Source organism: Anastrepha obliqua, chromosome 2 (assembly GCF_027943255.1).
Source record: "Anastrepha obliqua isolate idAnaObli1 chromosome 2, idAnaObli1_1.0, whole genome shotgun sequence".
NCBI classification, from domain to species: domain Eukaryota; kingdom Metazoa; phylum Arthropoda; class Insecta; order Diptera; family Tephritidae; genus Anastrepha; species Anastrepha obliqua.
The window spans coordinates 71,479,736-71,503,011 of record NC_072893.1 but is presented as its reverse complement, the minus strand read 5'-3'; the positions used below and the strand labels follow the sequence as shown (position 1 = coordinate 71,503,011).

The 23,276-nt window shown below is 37.8% G+C and overlaps 4 protein-coding genes and 3 non-coding genes across 11 annotated transcripts in view; 2 read left to right on the top strand and 5 right to left on the bottom strand.

Moving 5' to 3' along the window:
* LOC129239617 (maestro heat-like repeat-containing protein family member 1) overlaps positions 1–7,231 on the top strand; it is a 35,827-nt gene extending 28,596 nt beyond the window's left edge. For both annotated transcript variants that reach the window (XM_054875261.1, XM_054875260.1), the window contains exons 6-13: positions 1,783–1,921; positions 1,977–2,101; positions 2,193–2,400; positions 2,471–3,159; positions 3,237–3,555; positions 3,614–3,748; positions 3,809–3,911; positions 6,582–7,231. In XM_054875261.1, the coding sequence (XP_054731236.1) occupies positions 1,783–1,921; positions 1,977–2,101; positions 2,193–2,400; positions 2,471–3,159; positions 3,237–3,555; positions 3,614–3,748; positions 3,809–3,911; positions 6,582–6,724 (1,861 nt within the window). In that variant the 3' untranslated portion in view covers positions 6,725–7,231. The remainder of the gene's footprint in view (positions 1–1,782; positions 1,922–1,976; positions 2,102–2,192; positions 2,401–2,470; positions 3,160–3,236; positions 3,556–3,613; positions 3,749–3,808; positions 3,912–6,581) is intronic.
* Positions 7,232–7,320: 89 nt separating this feature from the next.
* Positions 7,321–9,309, bottom strand: LOC129239618 (aladin). The gene is made up of 5 exons (XM_054875262.1): positions 9,086–9,309; positions 8,575–9,027; positions 8,367–8,518; positions 7,939–8,312; positions 7,321–7,661 (listed from the first exon to the last, which is right to left on the bottom strand). The coding sequence occupies exons 1-5, from the start codon at positions 9,170–9,172 to the stop codon at positions 7,324–7,326; spliced, it is 1,404 nt and encodes a 467-aa protein (XP_054731237.1). The 5' UTR covers positions 9,173–9,309; the 3' UTR covers positions 7,321–7,323.
* Positions 9,310–11,604: 2,295 nt separating this feature from the next.
* Positions 11,605–23,276, top strand: part of LOC129237975 (glutamine-dependent NAD(+) synthetase) — a 241,915-nt gene continuing 230,243 nt past the window's right edge. The window contains exon 1 of the mRNA XM_054872985.1: positions 11,605–11,755. The gene's annotated coding sequence lies outside the window, so the exon portion shown is untranslated. The remainder of the gene's footprint in view (positions 11,756–23,276) is intronic.
* The window catches only part of LOC129237974 (cytosolic carboxypeptidase Nna1), a 208,961-nt gene continuing 197,869 nt past the window's right edge, over positions 12,185–23,276 (bottom strand). For 3 of the 4 annotated variants that reach the window (XM_054872980.1, XM_054872981.1, XM_054872984.1), the window contains 4 exons: positions 14,029–14,492; positions 13,274–13,546; positions 12,940–13,203; positions 12,185–12,816 (listed from right to left, as the gene is read on the bottom strand). In XM_054872980.1, the coding sequence (XP_054728955.1) occupies positions 12,273–12,816; positions 12,940–13,203; positions 13,274–13,546; positions 14,029–14,492 (1,545 nt within the window). In that variant the 3' untranslated portion in view covers positions 12,185–12,272. Of the gene's footprint in view, positions 12,876–12,939; positions 13,204–13,273; positions 13,547–14,028; positions 14,493–23,276 lie in introns of all 4 variants that reach the window. The other variant, XM_054872983.1, reaches the window with a different exon arrangement.
* Trnay-gua (transfer RNA tyrosine (anticodon GUA)) lies at positions 14,654–14,756 on the bottom strand. Its single transcript has 2 exons — positions 14,720–14,756; positions 14,654–14,689 (listed from the first exon to the last, which is right to left on the bottom strand). It is a non-coding gene; the product is annotated as a tRNA-Tyr (tRNA).
* Positions 15,377–15,475, bottom strand: Trnay-gua (transfer RNA tyrosine (anticodon GUA)). Its single transcript has 2 exons — positions 15,439–15,475; positions 15,377–15,412 (listed from the first exon to the last, which is right to left on the bottom strand). It is a non-coding gene; the product is annotated as a tRNA-Tyr (tRNA).
* Trnay-gua (transfer RNA tyrosine (anticodon GUA)) lies at positions 16,631–16,729 on the bottom strand. Its single transcript has 2 exons — positions 16,693–16,729; positions 16,631–16,666 (listed from the first exon to the last, which is right to left on the bottom strand). It is a non-coding gene; the product is annotated as a tRNA-Tyr (tRNA).

The following is a 23,276-nucleotide window of genomic DNA, read 5'->3' as shown; positions in this document are numbered from 1 at the left end:
AGAACACTTATTTATATCGAACTGTAGAGCACAACGAGCTCATCTGATGACATTTTTTTCTGGGGGATACGCTCTCACTTAGAGAGCATTCATATTTGATGTCCACAGAACAGCTCGAACTCAAAATCTGCTGCCTGTTACAAGATTGCCGGCTTGGCTACGGTAATCACCGAAGGAAATGAAGTAATGGGGTTGTTGGGGCAGTAACTATGCCCTCTCAGTATAGTGTAACTAATCACCGGTCGTCTTCGGTAGGCCTAGGAAACTTGCTGTTTCGACCGGTTCGGTCCAGAGAGAGAGGGGTGTTAGATGAATGGGTTTGATGGGGCATGTGAAAAGGTGGTTAGTATCGTGCGGGGTGCCTTCACATGCCGGACATATGTTTAGTATGTCGGGGTCAATTCTGAATAGGTAGGAGTTTAACCTGCTTTAGTATCCAGAACGTAATTGTGCCAAGTTTACGCGGGACTCTCGGGGAAGTTAAAGCTCTTCGTCTACAATGGGTGGTGGTTGGACTCCGATTACGGCATTCTGTGGTCGGGAACTTAAAAAGGTGGTGATGGTCTCCCGATGAATGTCGTTTATTGTCTGTCTAAACACTGTCTGGTCCAGTAGATGTCTATTCGTTTTTTCCTTGATCTCGTCAGCGTAATTGACGAGGTGTCTCCTGACGTGACTGGCGGTAGCACCCAAGCAGAAACTGTTTGCTGAGTAATTTTTTGTGCTCCTTTACTGGGAGCATCTGTGCCTCGTTGTGAAGGTGTTGAAGAGAGGTCATCAGCAGACAACCCGTCGCTGTCCAAATAGCAGTGTTTTGGTAAGTCTGGAGCTTTATCCACTGCGTGTCAATAGTTCCAGGCGACCAGATAGGCGCAGCATAATTGAGAACCGGCCGGCCAATCGCCTTAAATGTCGATAGCAACATTTCTTTTGTCTTTACCCCGAGTGCTGCCGGCAAGCGATTTGAGGACATTGTTGAGATTTTGGACTTTAGTGGCAATTGCGGTTGTGTGCGCAAAGAGCAATCTCCAACTTTTCCCCACAAAGTCCACGGCGACCCTCTTTATCACCTGGACAAAGGAGGTCAAACTGCAACTCAAGATAAAAGTCGGTGACACACCAATTCCGACTGCAAAGAATCCCAAAATTTTGGGTGTAACCTTTATCAGTTTGCTCTTCTTCTCTGCGCACAGAATCGTAATTGCCACTACAGTCCAACATCGATCTAATGGTCGGAATGCATAGCTTTATCTATAATTAGCGCTTACACCCTTTTTGGGTGTTTGGCCGAGCTCCTCCGAGTGTGCGTCTTGACGTTTTGCATAAATTGAGGAACTTACGGTCTTAAGCCGACTCCGAACGATAGATTTTTTTTCTGGGGAGCTTTTTCATGAAATAAATACACTCGGATACTTGCCATTGCCTGCCGAGAGGGAAGAACTATTAGAAAAACCTTTTTCATTTTGGTGTTTCATGCACAGATATTCGAACCTACACACTTCCGAATAGTAGTCACGCAGCAACCCATTCGGCTACCGAGGTCGTCATATCTATCTATCTAATGTAAAAACGACTGTAGTTCCGCTCTAGCGTATCTTGACACATTTCTTCTTCCTTTGAAAACAGATGTCCAGTAGAATTTACCATTCGCCAAATTATCCTTCGGAACGTCAAGTTGCCAGTGATGTTGGAATTGTCTCTTTACTAAACTAAAATATTTATGATATTTTTTTATGTATTTCCTATAATTTAATTATTGTTGTAATTTTTATGCTTTAATAGCAAAACTCTTCTGCAAGGGCTACGTGATCCGGAGCAAAGTTCATCGATTGGCGCTTCGGTGGTGTTGAAATTTTTCGTACAACACAAAGGCTCAGAGCTGTTCCACGCCATTCCAGATCTCGTCAAAGAGAGTTTGAGTGTAAGTTTTGAGGTTACGTAAAAAGTTTAAATCATTATTAAAATATGAATTTTAGGCTGTTCGAGATTGTGAAATAAATCGCGCGCGCTCTGGTGTACTAAAAGCGCTCGTCGCGCTTACAAAACACCACCCAAAGCTGGTATGCTTTGAAATGCTGACTCAGCCTTTGCCGTACGAAAAGTACGTAATTTCTTAGTTTTCTTTTATTTTTCACAATTTTTATTTTTTTTTCGTTTTTATTACAACATAATTTTTCTTTACACTTTCACAGCAACATCGTCGAATACTGGCACCTTGTCGCCAGTGATGCTGAACTAACAGCCGCGCTCCTGGACAATTTCTTACAAATATTAAGTTCTTCGTGTCTGTACGAACCAAATGAAGCGCCGGCAAGTGATCGCCAAAAGATTGCCAGCATACAACCATTTGCTATTTTCTGTGCTCTAAAAGAAATAATGCCGTGCAAGGATATCAAAGAGGTGCGGAGCGTCCACTTTCTGCCAAAATACATTTGTTTTTAATAACTATTTTCCGCATTACCCTTCACAGGAATTGTATAAGAAATTCCCCGAACTCTTCACTATGATGTTAACCTCCTTGGCCACTTACACAAACTTAGCACCACCCATGCAAACAGGTAACCAACGCAGCAGTTCACCAACTCATTCGGGCATCAACGCCTCTACCAATTCACTCTCCACTGTCGCCTCGACGACCAAATCGAGGTTTGGTTTTGTGCCGAACAAAGATCTGATTAAACTGAATCCCTGTCAAATCGTGTTAGACACTTTTCAAGCATTCCTTGGCAATCTGGAAATGGAACAAATCGCCACAGTGCTCACAGTACATACCCAATTGGCCAGCAGCACCGATCTGAAAAATTATATCGAACTGCTGACACCAACAGCAATTGGCCTCGTGAACCAGTTGCAAATCTCGTCGAGCATTATGAAGCAGGTCGTTACCGCACTTAGCAAATATGTCTCATCACCATATGATGGCCAGCGTATTGCGGCAGTGGGCTTGTTTTCACGTCTAGTGCCGCTGAAGCCGTGCGGCGAAATCTCTTCAGTTATTATGCTGCACCTAAGTTCGGCGTTGAGCGATCCAAATGCCGTAGTGCGCGGCTTAAGCATACAAGGTTTGGGGTATGTGGGCAATTTGACTGAACATGACATTGAAAAGTATACGGAAACTGCGGTGACTGCCTTGCTGAAGGGCATCGATGATACCGTTAGGTGAGTTACACTATTAGCAGGCTTTCAAACGATTTTATTTATTTATTATTTTTTTTTTTTTGATTTTTGCTTTGTAGCGACTGTCTCATAAATATCCCTTTGGAAAGCATGCGCGGTTTAGCACGCATTCTGCAAACATTGCCCAGCGATCGTCTGGAATCATTTCATGTCTCATTAGCAATACGTATTAGGCCATTTTTTGGCAGCTACTCCATCGAGATACGTGAAGCGTCCATTATTCTCTTTGGCGATCTGTGTGAGTCGAAGAAAGCGCATGATAAGAATGGCAGCATGTCGCCGAACTCCTCCTCCACAGAGGCGCTGCGCGAGCAGTTAATCGCGAATCTCTTTCCGATTTTGCTGCATTTGAGTGAGGGTGAAGCGACAATAATAAGAGTGAGTCGAAGTATTTGTATTTTTTCTTATTTCCTGAATTTAACTGAAATTTTTCCAGGCATGCAAAGGTACTTTACGAAAGGTTTGTGGCTTATTGAATGCTCCAAAAGTGAACGAAATGGCACAACGTCATCTAATCGATCACGGCCAGTTGAACTATGGTGTTTTTATAGTGGATTTTGTTAAGCTAATCGTACGCAAGACATATCTACCTTTTGTGAAGTGCTTTGTAACTTTGCTTTTTTGGTTTCAGGCTATGGACTTACCGGATCATATACAAGATTTCATTGACTCTGCAATACCGAAGTTACGTAGCCAATGGGCAGAGGTGCGGGGCAGTGCTGCGATAGTTATAGGTAAATGCCTACTTTTTTTTATATTGTACTTATGTCTTGCTATAAATTCTGTGACAAATTTTACAATACGGCAAGAACAAATTCGCAGGAAAAAGTTATACATTGGAAAACAGAAAATCATATGAATGTATCGGCCAGATCCATGTCAAGACTTTTAGGAGATGACCTCCACATGAAAGCCTTCCGTCGCTCAACTGGTCATCTTTTGACAACGCGCGTGAAGAAAATTAGACTCGACAGATGGAAGCAGCTTCTTCGGTGATGAAATTTTCACTGTTGAAGAAATTTTTAACAAGCAAAACTAAAAAATCTATACTAAAACTTCTAAAGACGTAAAATATGTTGTTCCAAGGGTTCAGCATGGTCACCATCCCGCCTCTGTAATGGTTTGCTGAGGAGTGTCTTGAAAAGACGTTACAGCTCTTCATTTCTGCGAAAAAGGGACTAAGAAGACCGGGGCAAAAGTGTACTCGGAAGAGGCCTTAGAAGGCGTGGTGAAGCAGTTGAGCAGTATTCTCTTCAATGAAAAGCGTTGAATCTTCCAGCAAGATTCCGCTCCAGCCCATAAGGCAAAAACCACCCAGCAGTGGCTAAAAAACCATATTCCTGGGTTCAAAGCCGAAGAAGATTGGCCATCTGAAGGACCAGATTTAAATCCATTGCACCACAGTTTGTGGTCAGAATTGGATAACATAGTTTGTCGAAGATCTCACAGAAAGGTGGGGAGCCTCAAACAATCTTGGTTAGAGCAGCGCCGTCAATATCCATGAAAACCGTGCGAGCTGCAATAGCTGAATGGCTGAATCGTTTGAAGGCTTGTGTAAAAGCAAATGGAGACCATTTCGAATGAAAATGATTAAATAAAACTAAAAAAATATATAATTTCATATCTATAACGGGTTTAACCTGCAACAGAACTTATGGCAGGACTAAATATATTAGTTTGAGGAAAAAGAAATCCATTATTTTTGCGTAAAATATTTGCGCAAATGGTTTAAAACTGTTTTATGTATGGTCGATCTTTAGCTGGGCAATGCTACGACTTAACTTCAATTATTTCTGTTGTTCGATTCGACATTATCGAAAAATTTCTTAACTTAAAAAAATCGTAAACGGAATCGACGAAACCAAAATTGCACGTAATTCGCTGTTCCAGGCCTTTTTTCAACCCCTCCAAAAAATAGGATTTGTCGAACTCTCCAAAGTACGCCTCTGTCTCGGCGCTGACGTCCTCGCTTGAAATAAATGTTTTTCCCGCGAGCCATTCTTCATGATAGGGTCGCAAGAAGCCAGATTGGGTGAGCCAGGAGGTGCGGCAGCAATTCATAACGCAGTTCATGCAGTTCGGCGGCGACAATTCCGGATCAATTTGCTGGTGCTTTATCGTGGTGAAACAGCACTTTCTTTTTCGCCAAATGCGGCCGTGTCTCCTTAAATTTTTTGTGAAATCGGCCCAATAACTTTCTTTCTTTTTCTAAAAAATCCATGACATCCAAAAAATCGTCGCCATGACCTTTCTGGCCGATGGGACTGTCTTTGCCTTCTTTGGAGCAGATTCACCGGGAGAAATCCATTGCTTTGATTGTTTCTTAGTTTCTAGTGTGTAATGATGAATCCAGAGTTCATCAACGGTGACAACTCGACGCAAAAATTCCTTCGTTCCTGTTTCAAACATTGCTTCAAAGTTAACAGCTGCAACCGCTTGTTTTTGCTTGTGAGCAATCGTGGCACCCAAGGGGCCGATAAAGTTTTTATCGCCAACTTATCATGTAAAATATTAATTACCGTTCCGATCGACACTCCTATGGCCTCTATTACTTCACGCACTTTCGTTCGTCAATCAGCGAGAATTATGTTGTGGACTTTTCGAATCCTTTCCTCGGTAACTACGTCTACCAGGCGTCGCTGGTCGCTCCTCATCAAAAATGGGTGTTCGCCCACGTTGAAATTCGTTGAACCAATATCTAACTGTGGCCATAGATGACGAAGCATTCCCATAGACAGCATCCAACTGTGGGTTTCCACGACAGTCGGTTCTACGTTACCGAAACGACCCGGAGTTTTATCCGGCCAAGGACGTCACTCCAGCAGCATTCCCCATATGTAAGTATGGGGAAGGTTTATGCTGTTACAGCAACAACAACAACAACAGCATTCAACTGTGCTTTTATCTCCTCGCATTTTTTCCCATCCAAAAACAAAAAGCGAATAACCGAAGGGTACTGTTCTTTTCCATCTTAGCTAAAATCACGAAAGACATCTCACTCGAATTGCTGCCAAATCCAAACTAACCTATCAATCAGCCTGAAATTTGTTTTGTCGTCGTTTGATAAATGGCACCACACGATGCTAATACCAACTTTCCTCAGGAACACCCTCTATCATCAAACATGGATACTTATTGAACCGCCCTCGTAAAATGCAGCGAGTTTTCTGTTTGTTGACTTTCATTGCAAACACCCTGTGACTCACAACTGAGTGGAACAAACAAAAAACAGCAAAGTATTTTTTTTTATGTGTGAAATGTCACCTTGACATGAACTTTAAATTATTTGATCGATACTTCACGAGATATCGATCTCTACAGCCATCTACCGAGAAAATAATGGATTTATTTTTCCCCAACTTAAAGTAATACCTCTTTGTTATAATTTCATTGATTCTTTGCAGGCATACTCCACAACTTCCTACCGGAACGCAATACCCAAACCGAATCCGTGGGAAATAAACTGGCTGTCCTACTAAAAGACGAAAATCATTTTGTACGCGTTAAAGCCGCTACGGCATTGGGTTATTTCTTTGGCGACATTTGAAAGGAAAGAACCGTTGGCACTTCCACTCAAAAGCGCTAATATAAAAGTTTCTTTGAGTCCGTATAAAAAGGATTTGTGTACCTTAAAGCAAACTAAAAATTCAATGTGAAGATCCGTAAATGTGATTAATGGAAATTAGGTTAATCTGTATTGTATTAAAACTCATTATCTATTACTGTGTATTTATATGTATGCAAGCATCTAATATGTATACGCCTATCATCTGCATTAAAAATATTTATGTGCATGTGTCATTGGATTCTTTTTTATATCCTGCGTTTATGAAGAATAATAGTTAAACTTTCGATGCATATTTCCGGCTTGTCTAAAACTGCAAAAGTGTTTATTTGATTTAAAGTTTCTCATACATAAGTCTATATTGAATGTTAATATTATATATGAAGTCTAATTGTATCCAAAAAGGTGAAAATAGGAAAACACTTGGAGAGTCCTTGTATTGTTTTGTTATTTGTTTATTAAAAATAAAATGTAAAATTTGAAGCAAAATCATGTGGCAATTTACCTCATATAATAAATATAAAGATCATTTTAACATTTACATATGTACCTAAATTACAAAATAGCGCACCTTTTTTCAATCACATATCAGCAAAAGGAAAGTATTCTATGCGTCCACTAGACCAGGCAATGGTTAAAACAGTATCCGTATTTCGCATATTTTTGCTTTTAAAACAGATGTATGAGGGATATTCTACGCCTATGCCAGTAAGGAAACATAGTGGTGAAATGGTCATATCGAATTTCCTCAAACACGTGCTGAAGAGTGCAATACAAGGCGAGTCTTTGAATATAACAGCCAGATATTTGCCATCTGCGTCCCAGGCTAACGCTTGTGGCTTGCCGCCAACCTCGCGGCGACCAGCATTAAATTTTGTTAAGTCGGCAATTTTTAAAGCTTCTTTGGCGGATGTACCGGCTATGGGAAAAAAATTATTAGTTTTACTTTTGGATTAAAAGTGTAGTAAATGAGCAACGGGTACATAAAGTGATGGGTTTGTGGGCAGCATTATACAAGCCATGACTGTGCTCGTGTCGAGGCTCACCTGTAGCTTGCCTTATCAATAAAATTTACTATTGGCAACGGCCAGCGAAGGCTTAAGCAACAATTCAAGCATTTGAATGGATTTTTCCCATGCTTGTAGTAGGTGCGCGTTGCCTTAAATTTCTGATTGCGATATTAGCGTATTACTTACATGCGAAAACCTGTTCGCTCTGGAAATTCAAGCGATATAAAATGCTATCGCCTGTTGTGACAAAAAGCAAAAAATTGCCGCATGGTGACCAGCATGCTGATTGTACGATACCAGTGTTGATGGTCCAACGTTCTGGCGTCCATTTCTTATGTACTGACCACACACGAAAAACATTCCCAACAGTGGCAGCAAATAGAAAAGCGCCATTAGGTGACCATTTCAGTAGCGAGCAGGGAGGACCTACCCGTCTCAATGGCATATTCTGCATTTTATCCACATCCCACAATAAAATATCAGTATCGCTAATAGAGGCTGTGGCAAGTAGCGTACCATTGGTGCTCCACTGTACGGATGTGATGGGACAATGTCCAGGACTATGGTTTGTTTAGTTAGTCTATGCTGAATTGTGTAGCATAAATAGAACTCACTGTTTCAGAAATACTGCTTGTGTGGCACTACGAGTTATATGCATATTGGTATCCATTGTCCATAGACATACTCCCTTTTGACAGCCAACCGCCAACTCAGCGGCAGTTAACGGACGCCACGCCATTGAAGTAATCCACTTCTGTGAACCACTCTACAAAAACAAAATTGTAAGTGAAAAAATCAGCAGGTGTTTAAATAACTCCTTACTTTGAGAACTGGCACCATTGCCGGTTCGTCGGTATATATTCTGACAATATCATCTGATCCAGCAACAGCAATTTTGAAACAATTTGGATGCCATACAATACAACGTATATAGGAGCGTAACCAGTCACGCGTTTGAGAGAACTCAGCCACGTTGCCGACACTCACCTCACGCATATGCGGAAAAATTTTGCTCTTGAGCTTTTTTACAAATTGCAACATTTCAAATGTAAATTGTGCAGTTGCGCATATTAGCGGGCTCACAGTGGCTGTTTGTCGGTCTCGCGCTTCATTCAGCGCCTCCATAAAGCCACTTTCGAAAAATGTGCGTATTATACGCTTCATCACACCTTCGTCCACCGGTATCATTACATTGCGATATGTGTCCATTGAGTGGCCGCTGACGGATGTGCTGAACATTTCACAATTCAAATTAATTTCCGGATAATTTCTCGACTAAAATTTTAAATAAAATGCATATGGAAATTTTAGAAAATCAAAGTATTTTACTTACTACTGAGCAGCTGCCCACTTCATTTTGCGGTAGCGCGCAGAGCTGGCCTGGAACAATGAATGTGGAAACATCCTGTAGGGAAACCATTTCAGTCTTATCGTTTTTAATTAATATTTATAATAATTAATTTTATCTTAAATCTGAAAGAAATTGTTTATTTCTATTAATCGGCAAAATATCTGCTGCTAGAATTGATCTGCCGGTATATTTCATAGGTAACGTTAAATGCGCGAATAGGATCTGACAGCTACTAGCTGCCACTCATTGGTAATAATATAGATGGATTGACTTTTGGAGAGATTTCTGAGGAGCGTAAATGTGATAGCAAAATTAAGTGTTTTGGTTATCGTTAAATACTAATATTATGTAAACCTCTATTCATCTCTATTTGCATAATATTTTTGTACGTGTTGCAATCAGTTTAATTCGTTACTGTCGTTTTTTGATGCTCGTTAACAGGGCAATATTTGAGTGACGTGACCAAAATTAAGAAAAAGATCTTTCTAATAGCGGTCGCCCCTCGGCAGGCAATGGCAAACCTCCGAGTGTATTTCTGCCATGAAAAAGCTCCTCATAAAAATATCTGCCGTTCGGAGTCGGCTTGAAACTGTAGGCCCCTCCATTTGTGGAACAACATCAAGGCGCACACCACAAATACGAGGAGGAGGAGGAGCTCGGCCAATCACCCAAAAAAAGGATGTACGCGCCAATTACATATATATTTCCAAAGTGGTGAGTCTTCTTCTTCTTTTCTGATGGAGCTCATTTTCACATCGGTGTTTACGTCAATAAGCAAAATTGTCGGATTTGGGGCTCAGAAAATCCACACGTTACAGTAGAGAAGCAAATGCATCCACAACGAGTCAGTGTTTGATGCGGTTTTTGGTCTGGCGGCATTATCGGGCCATTTTTTTTTTCGAAAATGAGCGAGGAGCCATGGTTACAGTAAATGGCGAGCGTTACCGTAACATGCTCAACGAGTTTTTGTTTCCAAAAATTGAAGAGGATGACATGGACGACATTTGGTTTGAACAGGACGGTGCAACTTGTCACACTGCCAAAGCTACACTCGAACTTTTGGCTACCATTTTTGAATTCCGATATCAATTGGCCGCCTCGGAGCTGTGATTTAAGCCCGTTGGACTATTTTTTGTGGGAAGCCGTTAAGGATAAATGCTATGCGAACCATCCAGAGACGATCGATGCTTTAAAACACGAAATCGAAGTTGCCATTAATGAAATTGGAGCCCAAACAATCGAAAATGTGCTTAAAAATTGGGTTGATCGAATGGCCTACTGTAAAGCTAGTCGTGGCAGTCATTTGAACGATATTATTTATCATTCATAAATGACAATATTCAATCTTCAAAATAAAAAAAACAGTTTCAAGCCGACTCCGAACGGCAAATATTCGTTTTTCATGGCAGAAATATATTCAGAGGTTTGCCATTGCCTGCCGAGGGGCGAACGCCATTAGAAAAAACGTTTTCTTCATTTTAGTCTTTCACCGAGATTCGAACCTACGTTCTCTCTGAATTCCGAATGATAGTCACGCACCAACTCATTCCTGTTATTAAAGCCAAACATACAACCATAGGCTATTTTTACAATGATTGACCTTAAGAACAGTTTACATGAAAGGATTTACATTAAAATTTAAATTAAAATTATAGATAAGTAGTATAAGTTGGGGAAAAGTATTAAGAAAGGAAAGTAAGGTAAAAATAATAGTAGTACGAGTAGGAATTAAGTGGAAGACATTTAAATCATGTGGAACCATTTGAGTACATTCAGCAATTTTCGGCAAGGTAGTGAAGCAATTTATTTTTGAAGCACGAGCTTTCTTTTATACGTTTAATTTTGTAAGATAAGGTATTCCAAAGACGGACAGAGAACACAAAGTATTGACGTGCAGTCACCAAACAACTATATTTCAGTTAATGAACGGCAGGACTTTGAAAACATAAGTCGATCTTTGAGTTATCTGGGTTCCTGAGTGTGTATTCTGGAGTAAAACAAACAAAAAATACAAAAGCAAGCACAAGAAGAATAGTAAGTTTCCGTGGCGCTTACAACCCTTTGTGCACTGCTAAATATGCACTGAATTTGTGTACGAACAATAAAACCAGCTTCCATCGCCACTAAATTCTACACTATTCTTAATTTGGAATGCAAAGCATTGCGTTTTCTAATCCTGGTGAACGCCAGTGCACCTCGTAACCAAATAAACGCAACAATGTTCTTATGTTCCATAATCCTGATTAATTTATTTTCGTTCTCTGAAAAGTTAGCAATGGCCCACCTTAGCGTCAAAATGAAAATAAGGGAGGAGGAAATTCGATGTGAAGTGAAATTTTTCAATAACTATGGATAAACAAGCAACCTGGTTTATCTAACCTACAGATGGCTATCATTTAACTTTTACACTTCGCTAACAACAAGACATCTCTTTAAAAAATGTTCGCAAATAGTATTTATAATAAGTATGGCAACACACTTCATTGCCAGAAATTGGGCAAATCAGAAATCAAATTTTGACAGCTTTTTGTTCGTGCGCAAAGAAAAAAGTTGTTTAATTGTTTACTCTGTTTTAAGTTACTTAGAATTTCGGAAAATTTGCATAAATTTGCGATAATCGAAAGTGAAATCTAAAATTCTAGTTTTCTGAAGGTGAGTATATGAAGTGTGTAAACAAAATATGCCGATTCTAAATGCTTTGAACGATAGTTAGAAAACCCAAGGCAAAAGTATCCAACATTGATTTTTCGCCTTGCCGCATTTGTAGCTGCCTTTTTTTGTTGACCACAAGAAAAGGAAGTGGGCCTAAAGGCCAATGTTGAGTAGGGGTCAAAAAGTACGTGCTTTATGAGTGGCTCAATATGGCCATGCGTGCCATATATGTTATAGTACTGATAAGATAGCAAAAGTGCAAGCGCGGGAAAGTGAACAACTATTTGTTTTTAACCTGAATATAAGTGCAAAAATGCGCGGAACCCTCATACCCTCATACACCGAACAGAAAACTTTCAAGTAAAAAATGGAAATTTAAACTTATGCGTTAATTTGAGTTACATTTATTTTTGTTAACTATATTACATACAAAATACCTTTAAAAATTACCTATAGTACCGTTAAACATTGTTACTATTTATTAATCTCAATTCTTTATCATTTCATTAAAGAAGTATTACATCTTTCGTGATAAAGGCACTCCATAAATACTGTTGTTGGTGATGATGCTATTGTTATTAACCAATGCACGACTACTTGGTGCTATATTAGTAGTCTCCTCGCGTGAATGGCTTGACTTCTTTTTGGTTAGTTTTGTCTTCACTTTACGAACGAACGTGTTCGAACTCAGCGAAGACTTAATTGATAGATTGGTCTTACTAAGCTTTGTGCTTCCACCAGCACCATTGGTTTGATCCTTTTTGCATGTACCGTCAGCTACGCAACTAAGTGAGAGATGTGATTTGCTGCTACGATGCACTTTCTTAACTTTCTTTGTCGAAGACTGCTGCACTGCCGTTACTACAATGCTTCCGGTTTTGAAACGATTAACGCCCGGTATACGCGCTTTGGATGTATTTGAAGAAAGTCCGGCTTGCTGATGCGAATTGGCGTTGTTAGTACGCTTTGCGGTGGCGTGACCGTGGCCTCGGCTTTTCGATCTACCTTTAGTTAGGCGCGCAATAAGCTGTGTTGTATCGGCGATCTTCGTGAGTGCATTGCTGAATAAAAAAGAGAATGGGTGGTAGGGTGCAAGGCGGACATATTATGTACAATCCTTCTATATATAATATATAGTTGAGTACAATTCATTTCTCAATAAAATCATTTTTTTTGAAAATTACCTTCGCCGTTTCAACTTATGCTCGACAATTCCAGCCTCATCTTTTGTGGGGGCCTTTAGCTCCTTTTTCACTTGTGAAACCTTTCTAAATATACGCATAGTTCGCTCATCCTCAATAATTTCCGGCATACCTAATGCCAGACTACCCATTTGAATACTAATTTTTCTGCTTAGCATTGGCGACGCATTGCCGTCTTTGGCCACAAAAGTTCTGCCCACATTATTTAGCTCTTGTTGCCAATGCAATAGCTTCTGCGAACAGGCGCTGTAATGTAACATTTCCACAAGTACAATGTTTAGGCAATTGATTACTTTCACACGGTGCGTTAACTTACTTAAGAAAGGCTTCATTGTCGGCTTTGCGATGACTGGTGTCCTCTAGTTTTTCTCGTGATGGTTTTTTCAGTCGTTCAAACGCTCCATGTCTGGATTGTTGTCCCGTTGTGTGCTGGCGCAATATTTGTTGATTCCATGAAAGTGGCCGTTGGTGTTCTTCTTTGCTTTTATCAGATTTTACGCCCGTCCAGTACCTTTTTTTCAATGACAGCTTCAAATCTAACTCTTCTATTTTACTTTCGCCGAGAGTGTAGGAGCTGGGCATTCTAGAACTAAAAAATTAATACTTATTTATAAAGACATTCGTTCGGACAGCCCGAACGCATACATTTATACCAAGGAGCACTTAATTGGTAAACACGTAAGACTGGAGAATGGACGGAGAACTACAATACTTTCTTATTCTGTTGCATTTGCTTAACAGGAAATTTAGGATAAGTTGGTTGAATATTGAAAGGCTTGTTAAATCTAATTATTTGCAAGGAATACGCACATAAATGGTACGAGATTTTAATTCCAATTAGGTCTAAAATTTCAATGGTCACAATATTTCGGTACAGCCAGTTCTATATATTTGTGTATTACATATATAAAACCATTCGTACAAAATTCCATGTGTTTTGAACACATATACATTTGTATGTATGTATGTATAAGTATGAGTGTATGTACATACATTAATTTACAAAACACAATAAGACATTTCCATTGGATGGTCTAAATGGGCGTTTTACAAGATCCCTAATCCACTCACTTTTGACGCGCCATACACACCGGTTTTGGCGCTCCATTGTTGAGGTTATGCCATGAGTTGGTGCGTCTAGCCGGCTTGAAGGTCACCGGAAATTCGAGAGTGCCGAACGCATCCGTTACCCTTTGCGAAGAAGTCATTTTCGGGACGACAGTGATTTTTGTGCCCTTAGATGGTGATGTAATAATCAATTCGGGCGGCATCTTGGCTCTTGAACGCCCAGTTGCGTTATCGCCAATTTCTTCAATATAGCGACGCTGCAGCTCGCTTTGCAATAGACGGCGTGCACGTGCGCGCGGTACAGTGCAATATTGCGGCAAACAATCGTCCTCATCAGGTGCGTTTGGCTCTTCGTCGGTGGAGAATATCAAATCTGCGCTGGGGTCGGTGGTGGGAAGATCCAGTGCTATGCGTGTTTCGCTTCGTTTGCGATGACTATGTGAGCGACGTGCGCGAAGTTTACGATGCTGAGCGGGGTGAGATTAAAAAAAAGGGATAAATTGGGATGGGTTAACTAACTTTATGGATGATAAAAAAATGTTAAGAACGTTATTGTTTGTTGTGCGTTGAGTGTGAACATTTTTAAGATAAAATAAAAAACGCTGTATGTAAAAAATTGAATATCATATCCTTCGAGCCGGATTTGAACCAGCGACCTATGGATAGCTATGCTTTTTGATTACATCAAATCCCTCTACAGTCCACCGCTCTACCAACTGAGCTATCGAAGGTGTTATCCATTTCGTGTCAAATGCAGTCAATGACATGAGAGCGTTTTCTAGCGATAAAAAGACGTAAATAGATTTTTGCGAATTTGTGTCAAAAGAAAGAAGAAAACAAGAGCGCTCTCACAGCGCCTGATAATTGTACAGTTTATTTTTTCTTAAACGCCCCCACTGATAGCGTGAAATAAAAATGAACGTTACATATTAATTTTATAATTTTATATTACAATAAATTAAGAAATAAAAAAAATAGTTACAAAATGTATGTTACCCATGACGCTGTACTCAGTTGGTAGTGCTGTTACCAAATTTCGGTCCACAATTACATAAAGTATTTAGAGTTGATGCAACAAAAAATTAAATCAAACAAATAATTAGAAAGAAAAAAAATTATGAAGAAAAAAAAAATTATAAAGAAAACAAGAATATAGAAAGAAAAAAAATTAGAAAGAAAGAAAAAATAGAAAGCTTTTGTTACCCATGAATCTGTACTCCGCGTTTTTGTTAAAATTTTCGGTATACAATTACATTAACTATTTAGAGCTGATGCAACAGACGGAATTGGTGAATTACAACTTTGATACAAAGAATTTACAAATAAATCAAAATAAAATATTTAATCATGATCCTTCGAGCCGGATTTGAACCAGCGACCTATGGATAGCTATGCTTTGACTTTCAAATTCCTCTACAGTCCACCGCTCTACCAACTGAGCTATCGAAGGTGTTGTCCAATTTTTGTCAAATGACTCATATGTAACTTAGCAGTGTAATTCTCTGTTATAACCAGCAGTAGAAATTGTAAATTTTTAAACTTGCAAATTCGGAATCACAAATGATTACGATTGCTTTTGAAATACATCTGTTGGACAATACACAATTATGTGCAAATGGCCTGCTATTCTGGCATTTGTAAATTATGATGCAAATATATAAATTCTGTTGTGCTTCCATGGAAATTTGTCATATTACTTGACTTATAATACTTTGCACATGCCATAAATTTTCTGTGACTAAAATTTAGAAACTTTGACCCACTGTAAATAGAAATCACAATTGTTACATGCAGGGACTTTGTTCTACTTGTGGTTTCAGGGGTTTCGAAACCGTTCCTAGTTTTTCGATGTTTCTTTAAACCGTGAAACTATTTGAGTAATCTGATAAAACATATTGATGAAAGTTCTTAATAATCTGACATCTTCGTTGCTAACGAGATGTGCTGCAATCACAAAAAGTAATGAGCTTCATGCAAAATATGAGACAGGCAGACATGTTCTGCAAATGGTACGATATTTGTATTTTTAAAGTAATAAATTTTTCAAATGGAAACTGTTAGAAACACATCATTTATGTTGCATTTAACGATTTAGTGCCAAATGTGTGCTTTGTTAAGAAATCTCCGAAATAGGTTTTGTAAATTTCTTACTATTAAGTGGCGTAGTTTAGTTTTGACCAATACTGTACATAAAATCTAGTAACAACCTTGCTACTTTCATAAATTAAGATTTTATTACAAAAAATAGTGAAAAAAATTCGCATTCGTTTTTATTATCAAAGCTTAAAGTATTTAGTTACGCCAACAAAAATATAAAAAATAATTAAAACAAAAACCAAATTAAAGCAAAATACTAATATGTTACAATATATAAATAAAACTTAAGTAAAAAATTAAAAAGTAAACAAATACTAAAAATAACATTGGCAAAAATAAAAACAAAAAAATACAGAAAACTAAAATAATCAATAAATTACACTTAAGTGAGCCTTAAGAAATAAAATTAAAATAACAATATATAAATAAATAAAAAAAGCAATCCAAAAATTTTAGGAAAAATATAATAAAATATAAGAAATTTTAAAAGCGAAAAAATAAAAATAAATCCTTCGAGCCGGATTTGAACCAGCGACCTATGGATAGCTATGCTTTGGCTTTCAAACTCCTCTACAGTCCACCGCTCTACCAACTGAGCTATCGAAGGTGTTACATATTCTTTGCCAAATGCATGTGATAATAGAAAACTCACTTTGTATTGCTGCTTTGCTTTATTTTTGGTTATATAAAATAACAAATTTACATATTTGCATTCGTAACGCTTTGGCTATAGCAAAGAACTGAGGGTATTTATAACAAAAAAACAAAAATAAATTTTCTGCTGTAGACTTGCCTTCGGAGAGTTGGACACACAAATTGCCCATAATAAGTTTTTGTCTATGCTAACAATTGGGTTCTTGTCATTGCTTTATAGCTTCAGCAAAGAACTTTTGAGGAGAAGAACGTTAAAATCGGAACTTAAAGTAAAGCCTTTCCAGAGTGCTTAGTTCTCTGCTAGAGGTACGAAAAATTACAAAATGCAATGAAGAATGGCAAAAATTGTTTAGCCAAAAATATTAAATTTTTAAAATTTTTTAATATTACATCTTAAAAAATGACGAAACTGTCAAAAGGAAAAAAAAACAAATACATTTTTTCCCCAAAATTGTTTTTAATTATATTTACTCTTACAAAAATAAAAAAATAAAATTGACAAAGATGTTATTCAAAAAAATGATCAACATTGAACAAATCTCAAACGATTGAGTTTTTTTCGAAATTTTTTCAGTTTACTTCTTATGTATGTATATACGCAAAACTACAAATAAATCAATTTTCTTTTTATTTTTTATTACATTTTTTTATGTTTTTAATTTGTTTTACTTTTTATTTTTTGATTAATTTTTTTAATTTATTTAAAATTTTTTTTATCGATTTATTGTTTTTGTAATTAAATTTTAATTTTTTTTTTTAATTTTTTTTTTTTTAGTTTAAATATTTTTTTTATTTATCTTTCTTGTTTTTCTATTTTTGTTTAATTAAAAAAAAATTTTTTTAATTTTATTTTTATTTTTTTTTAATTTTATTTTTATTTTTTATTTTTGTTTTTTGCTATTTAAACATTTTTTGTTTGAAGAATTGACGACACTGCCCAAAGTATTTGCATACTTGAGCAGGAATCGTTCGTCTTTTTCTTTAATTCATTTCGCTTTATTTGCCTGTTTTGGACAATTTTTACCTTTTTTATTCATATACTCGTAATTTTTGCAAAAACCGTATAAAAAATCCTAGGCACTTTTTCTTTTTGTCCATGGCAGATGAAAAATTCCAATAGCAATTGGTCCGTCTCCATCGAAAAAAGACTGAGCAGTCGTCATTTGCAAAAAAGTCCTGACTCAAAAAAATACATCAAACTACAAGGTGGCGCGAAATTAATCACCCTATCCGAATTTTTGCAATGGGCGCAGTACACGAACAGACACTCAACATAATTGTTTATTTAGTAAAAAACGTATTCAAAAACAAAATTGGATGATTAATATTGTAAAACAAGTTTATAAGCAAAATAATTGGCTGATTTGAATCAACATTATTGTTTCAATTGAAAGTACGACTCTACTAACTGCTTGTAATTCTTATTATTCAAGTCAAAGTTGCGATATTTCGATGAAACTCAATACTGGTGCACTTTTGATGTTTATAATGTATAAAAAATATGGCATGAAGAACAACATTTTCCTCAATTTCATAAAATCTTATCGCATTTTTTGTCATTGTGGAAAAATTACCGTTAAATGAAAATTTGTCGAAGTTACCTAATTTTGCCGATTTTTAATTTTTTGGGATATTTTAATGATTCGCTTTTTTTATTTTTCTTTGTAATGAAGCAACCAAAACAAGTAACAACTTGTACCTGTTGGCACGCGACCTCTAATCAGACATTGCACTTCAAATCTTCAAATTTACCTACGAATGGCATACGAAATAAAAGAGAAAATGTCCTTCAATTCTACAAAAAAATAGCTGCCAATACTTCCTCATTAATCGGTGATCAAATAAATGAAATGAATAAAAAAAGCAAAGAAAAAATGTAAATAAATAAAATAAGTCACAACAAAAAAAAAAAAAAAAAAAAAAAAAACCAAAAAGTCAACAGCAATTAATTTTCACCTTATCAAACAGATATAAACAAACAACCAAGCAAGCTGCAACAATAAAAAACGCTGCTAAAGAGAAAGAAATGCAGTTAATTGGACAGAATTCACCCTGCAAATAATGCACAAACAAATAGATTATATGCGAGTTGTCTAATGAATGGGACTAAATGAAAAAAGGAAACAAAAACAAAAAGTTAAAAAAATCAAAAACAAAAAATAATAAAAATAATAACAGACTTGCCAATAATTAGCATTGCATAATTTTTTTCACATTTACTCATTCTTGCACTCATTGAGGGACCTTTTTGTTAATATGACCATTTTTAGGCAGCATTCTTAGGTGAATGCAAAGGTAAGGTGAATACAAAGTGTGGCGAAATAAGAAAAACAAATAAAGGTAAACGCCCATACAAATGAGGTATGCAATATTTGGCAACATTCCGACATTTTACAAAAGTTTTGGTGCACAGTATATACAGTGGCGATCATAACTGTGCATGATGATTTTTTTTATATTTTCAATGTTTTTCCAGTTAGTAATTTTTTTTTTTTTTTATATTTTAATTAATAAATTTAAATTAATTCCAGTTTTGATAAATTACACTGGTTACATGGAAGAAACCGCAAAAGACGTCACAAAAAAAATAAGCTTCATAAAAGCTGCAAAATTCAAAGCTTTCAGCATTGTTGGGCGCTAGGCGCTTTGAAACAAACTTTATTATTTATTCTTTTTATATTATTCTCGTTTATATTCTTGTGTTGTAAAATGCTAATTTTACAGGAATTTTTCACATTTTTAAAGCAAATTGCTTATGCATGACCCGATAGCGTGTGGCGCTAGTCGAATTGTCATCTATTCGTTGCGGCATGACGAGACTTACATTACTATGATTAGTCGCATAATGCGCCGAGGGCCTAAACTGACTATGCCGGTTGAAATCCGTCTTCAACCAACTGAATGAGGCTTATCTGTGTGGCTTCATACATCAGATTTTCATGGTACATCGGAGGCCTTTAAAGTATACTATTGGACCAGCCACCTTTCAATTGACTTGAAAGCTGCTCCTAACGCGGAGAAGAGCTGCCTATTCCATATATTAAATTTGGTAAACTTTGGGGAGCACATTAGTTTACATAGAACGAGGGCGGCCAGCGTGATTTTATGCAGCTTAGAGAGGGAGACAAAAGATATTGGACGAGTAGAAAATGTAGTACTTCCTGTTAGCATAAATGGTTCCGTGTATTGGACTAGCATGGAGGTACGGTGCACTAGACAGGGCTAGTTTACTGGGGCGACCCGAGTCGTTCCGGTACGCAGAACCGGCTGCCATGGAAATGTTGGATTACCCATCGTCTTTGATGGTTACCACGAAGTTACGAAAGACCTTTTCTACTCAGAGACTTGCATGCATTAACATGATAGCAATTGTTTGTTATATCTTAATTTTGCCTGCTGGGATCTTGAAACCGTAATTCCTCCTCTTCGGCTAAAATATATTTTTCCCCACCATCCAAACAGGAGATACTCGTTGCAATAAAAGCCCTCAAAAACAATAAATCTGCCGGCAGTGACCGTCTACCAGCTGAAATTTTTAAGGTTTGTCCAGAACAGCCTGCAAATCTTCTTCAACCCATTTTCAATGCAACCTCGTACGAAGAAGAGCTCCCCGATGACTGGTTATAAGGTATATTAGTCGTCCTGCCGAAGAAAGGTGACCTATCGCTCTGCAAAAACTACAGAGGAATTATGCTGTTGTCAGTAGCGTGTAAGATCCTGTCCAGCGTGCTGTTAAATCGTATTAAAACCACTATAGACAGCTCCCTGGGAAAACAGCAAGCAGGTTTCAGAAGCAAGCGTTCCTGTGTAGATCAAATTAACACCCTACGTCCCGTTGTGGAGCAAGTACAAGAGTGGCAGACAACCCTCCAAATAACCTCTGTAGATTACAGTGCAGTATGCTTGAAGGATCCTGGCGAAACTAATATATCTTGTAAGCGCGCACTACAACAACTTGAAATGCAGGATTTTGCACAATCGTAATTTGTCGCAAAGTATTCTCACCAGTGCTGGCGTACGGCAAGGCTGTCTGCTGTCTTTAATTATTTTTAATTGATATTGATGATATACTAAAAAGCTGTATTGAGGGGAAAAAATAGGTATTTATTGGAATTTCTATGAACATCTCGAAGTCCTTGCCTACACTGATGATACATGCCTTATCTGCGTCAAACACACCGACATGCAGAACAAAATTGACGATCTGTCCTCAACGAAAGCCATGAAAATTCGATCTACTAGCACCCGTTCCTCTTAACTGCTGATCACATTGAGAACGTTGATACCCACTTGGGTAGTATTATTGCCGCTGAAGACAGTGCGAAACTAGACGTTATCGCCAGAATAAATATAGCGAACGGCGCGTATGCACAGCTCCGAGCTATCTGGTCTTCGAGCATCCTCAGCGTACATACAAAATTACGGATCTTTAAGACAAATGTACTGTCAGTACTCTTGTATGGATCGGAAACCTGGCTCACAAATAATTGTATCAAAAACAAAATTTAAAGCTGTGTGAACAAAAGTTTACGCCAGATATTGGAGATCTGGTGGCCCAACACCATCAGTAACGACGATCTGTACGAGAGATGCAAAATCCAGCCGCTAGCTCACATGATAAAACCGTGAAAATGGAGGGGGATTGTCAAGCACTGGATTGGAATCCACAAGGTGCTCGCAAGGTGGCCGTCCAAAAATATCTTGGAGGAGAACTGTCCGGAAGGAAGTTAAAACGTCAGGAAAAATTTGAAACGAAATCAAGCTTCCTGCAAAAAATATAATCAGATGGAGGTGTTTTACTGAGACCCTATGCTCCAGTGGGGGAAACAGGAACCGATGATGATGATGAATTTTGTATTTATTTTTTGTCTATTTTTTTCTGACAATTTAGACATGAAGCGATACTCAGTTGAACAATGCGTAAAAGAATTCCAAATGTTTTATGAAAATTGTCGTTCTGCAAAAAGTGCTTATGGAGCACTCCATGATGAGCATTGAGGCTCAACAAGCAAAACTATTTTATTCGGAGTACTGAAACTCCACATGCCATTGAAGAAAAAACTATACACCCACAATGAGACAGTGTTTGGTGTTTATTTTGGTGTGGATTTTGGGCTAGAGGAGTGAGTCATGACCGTACTTCTGCAAAAATGATGCCGGTAACGCTGTTACGGTGAATGGGGGACGTTAACGTGACACGTGACAATAAATTTTTTATAACCTGAATTAGATGAGATGGACTTGTATAATAAGTGATTTAACAGAACGGTGCCATTTTCCTCATCGCGCATTAAACAATGGTCGTTTGCGAACGAAGTTTCCAGAATGAGTTATCTCACCAAACAATGAAGTAAAATGGCTGCTGAGACACCATGGAACATCTTTCTCTGGTGCTGCGTGAAGAGTATGGTCTATGCCTATAAGCCCGAGACAACTTCACAGCTGCAGAATTAACTCATACGCGCTATCAATGATATACTGCTCGAACTATGCCAAAAAGTCATGGAGGATTGTGATATGCGTATGCTGTGTTGCGAGAGATGCCGTGAGTGGCATTTTATGTTTCATACAACTACATACATACAATGCCGTAAACTAAAAAAACATGATCATTTCGATTTTTTTTTAAAGAAAATCCGCGGTCTTTTTGAATCACAGTGTACGAGCAATAATGCCAATTTTGAGATCAAACTTGCTATTTTTGGCTTGGCAAGCACTTGAAGAGCAGATTTCCTTTCCTCGATGAACTCATTTCATCATTTTCGTATTTTATATGGAGCGGAAACATGAGTCTTCGGCACAATTATTATGCGAAAGCGCTATGGCTCATTCGCGTAGACTACGGGTAAAAAGACTGAGGATTGATGTGATGTACGAGCTTTAAAATGACTTGGGAATTCAAACAAGCTCAAAAGTATGACTGCGTAGACTTGACGATGTACTTCGGTTGACATACCCTTGAATTCAGCATCCATGACGGGACAATGAACGTAATGGCAAGATTATGCCTACAAATGTCTGCCTATATTTGTTAGGTATTAAAACAGGTGTAACTAGACGGAAGAAACAAGTACAGTGTACTCTCCCCTATCGGGGACACCTCCCATAAGCGGACACCTCCCATAAGCGGACACCTCCCATAAGCGTACACTTTTTTCCGTACAACCACAAATTCTTAAGAATTAAAAAAAACATATTGTTTACTTTTTTTTTACACGCCTCATAAGCGGACAAATTGTTCACTCCCTTAGGTGCCCGCTTAAAGGAGAGTACACTGTAATTGGGAAACATGTTTCTTTTTTACAAAATACAAAAAGAAATAAGAAACTGACAGCGCGCAGGCAATTAAATTGGTTCGTAAATATTCATACAGTCGTGTCTGGATATAATGAACTAATTATTGCAAGGCCTGTTCCGTGTCCGTTAGTAGAAAGTACACTGTAGTCAGTGTTCACTAAATAGAAGTGTTCACCAGACGCGACTGTATGTTGAAAATTTTT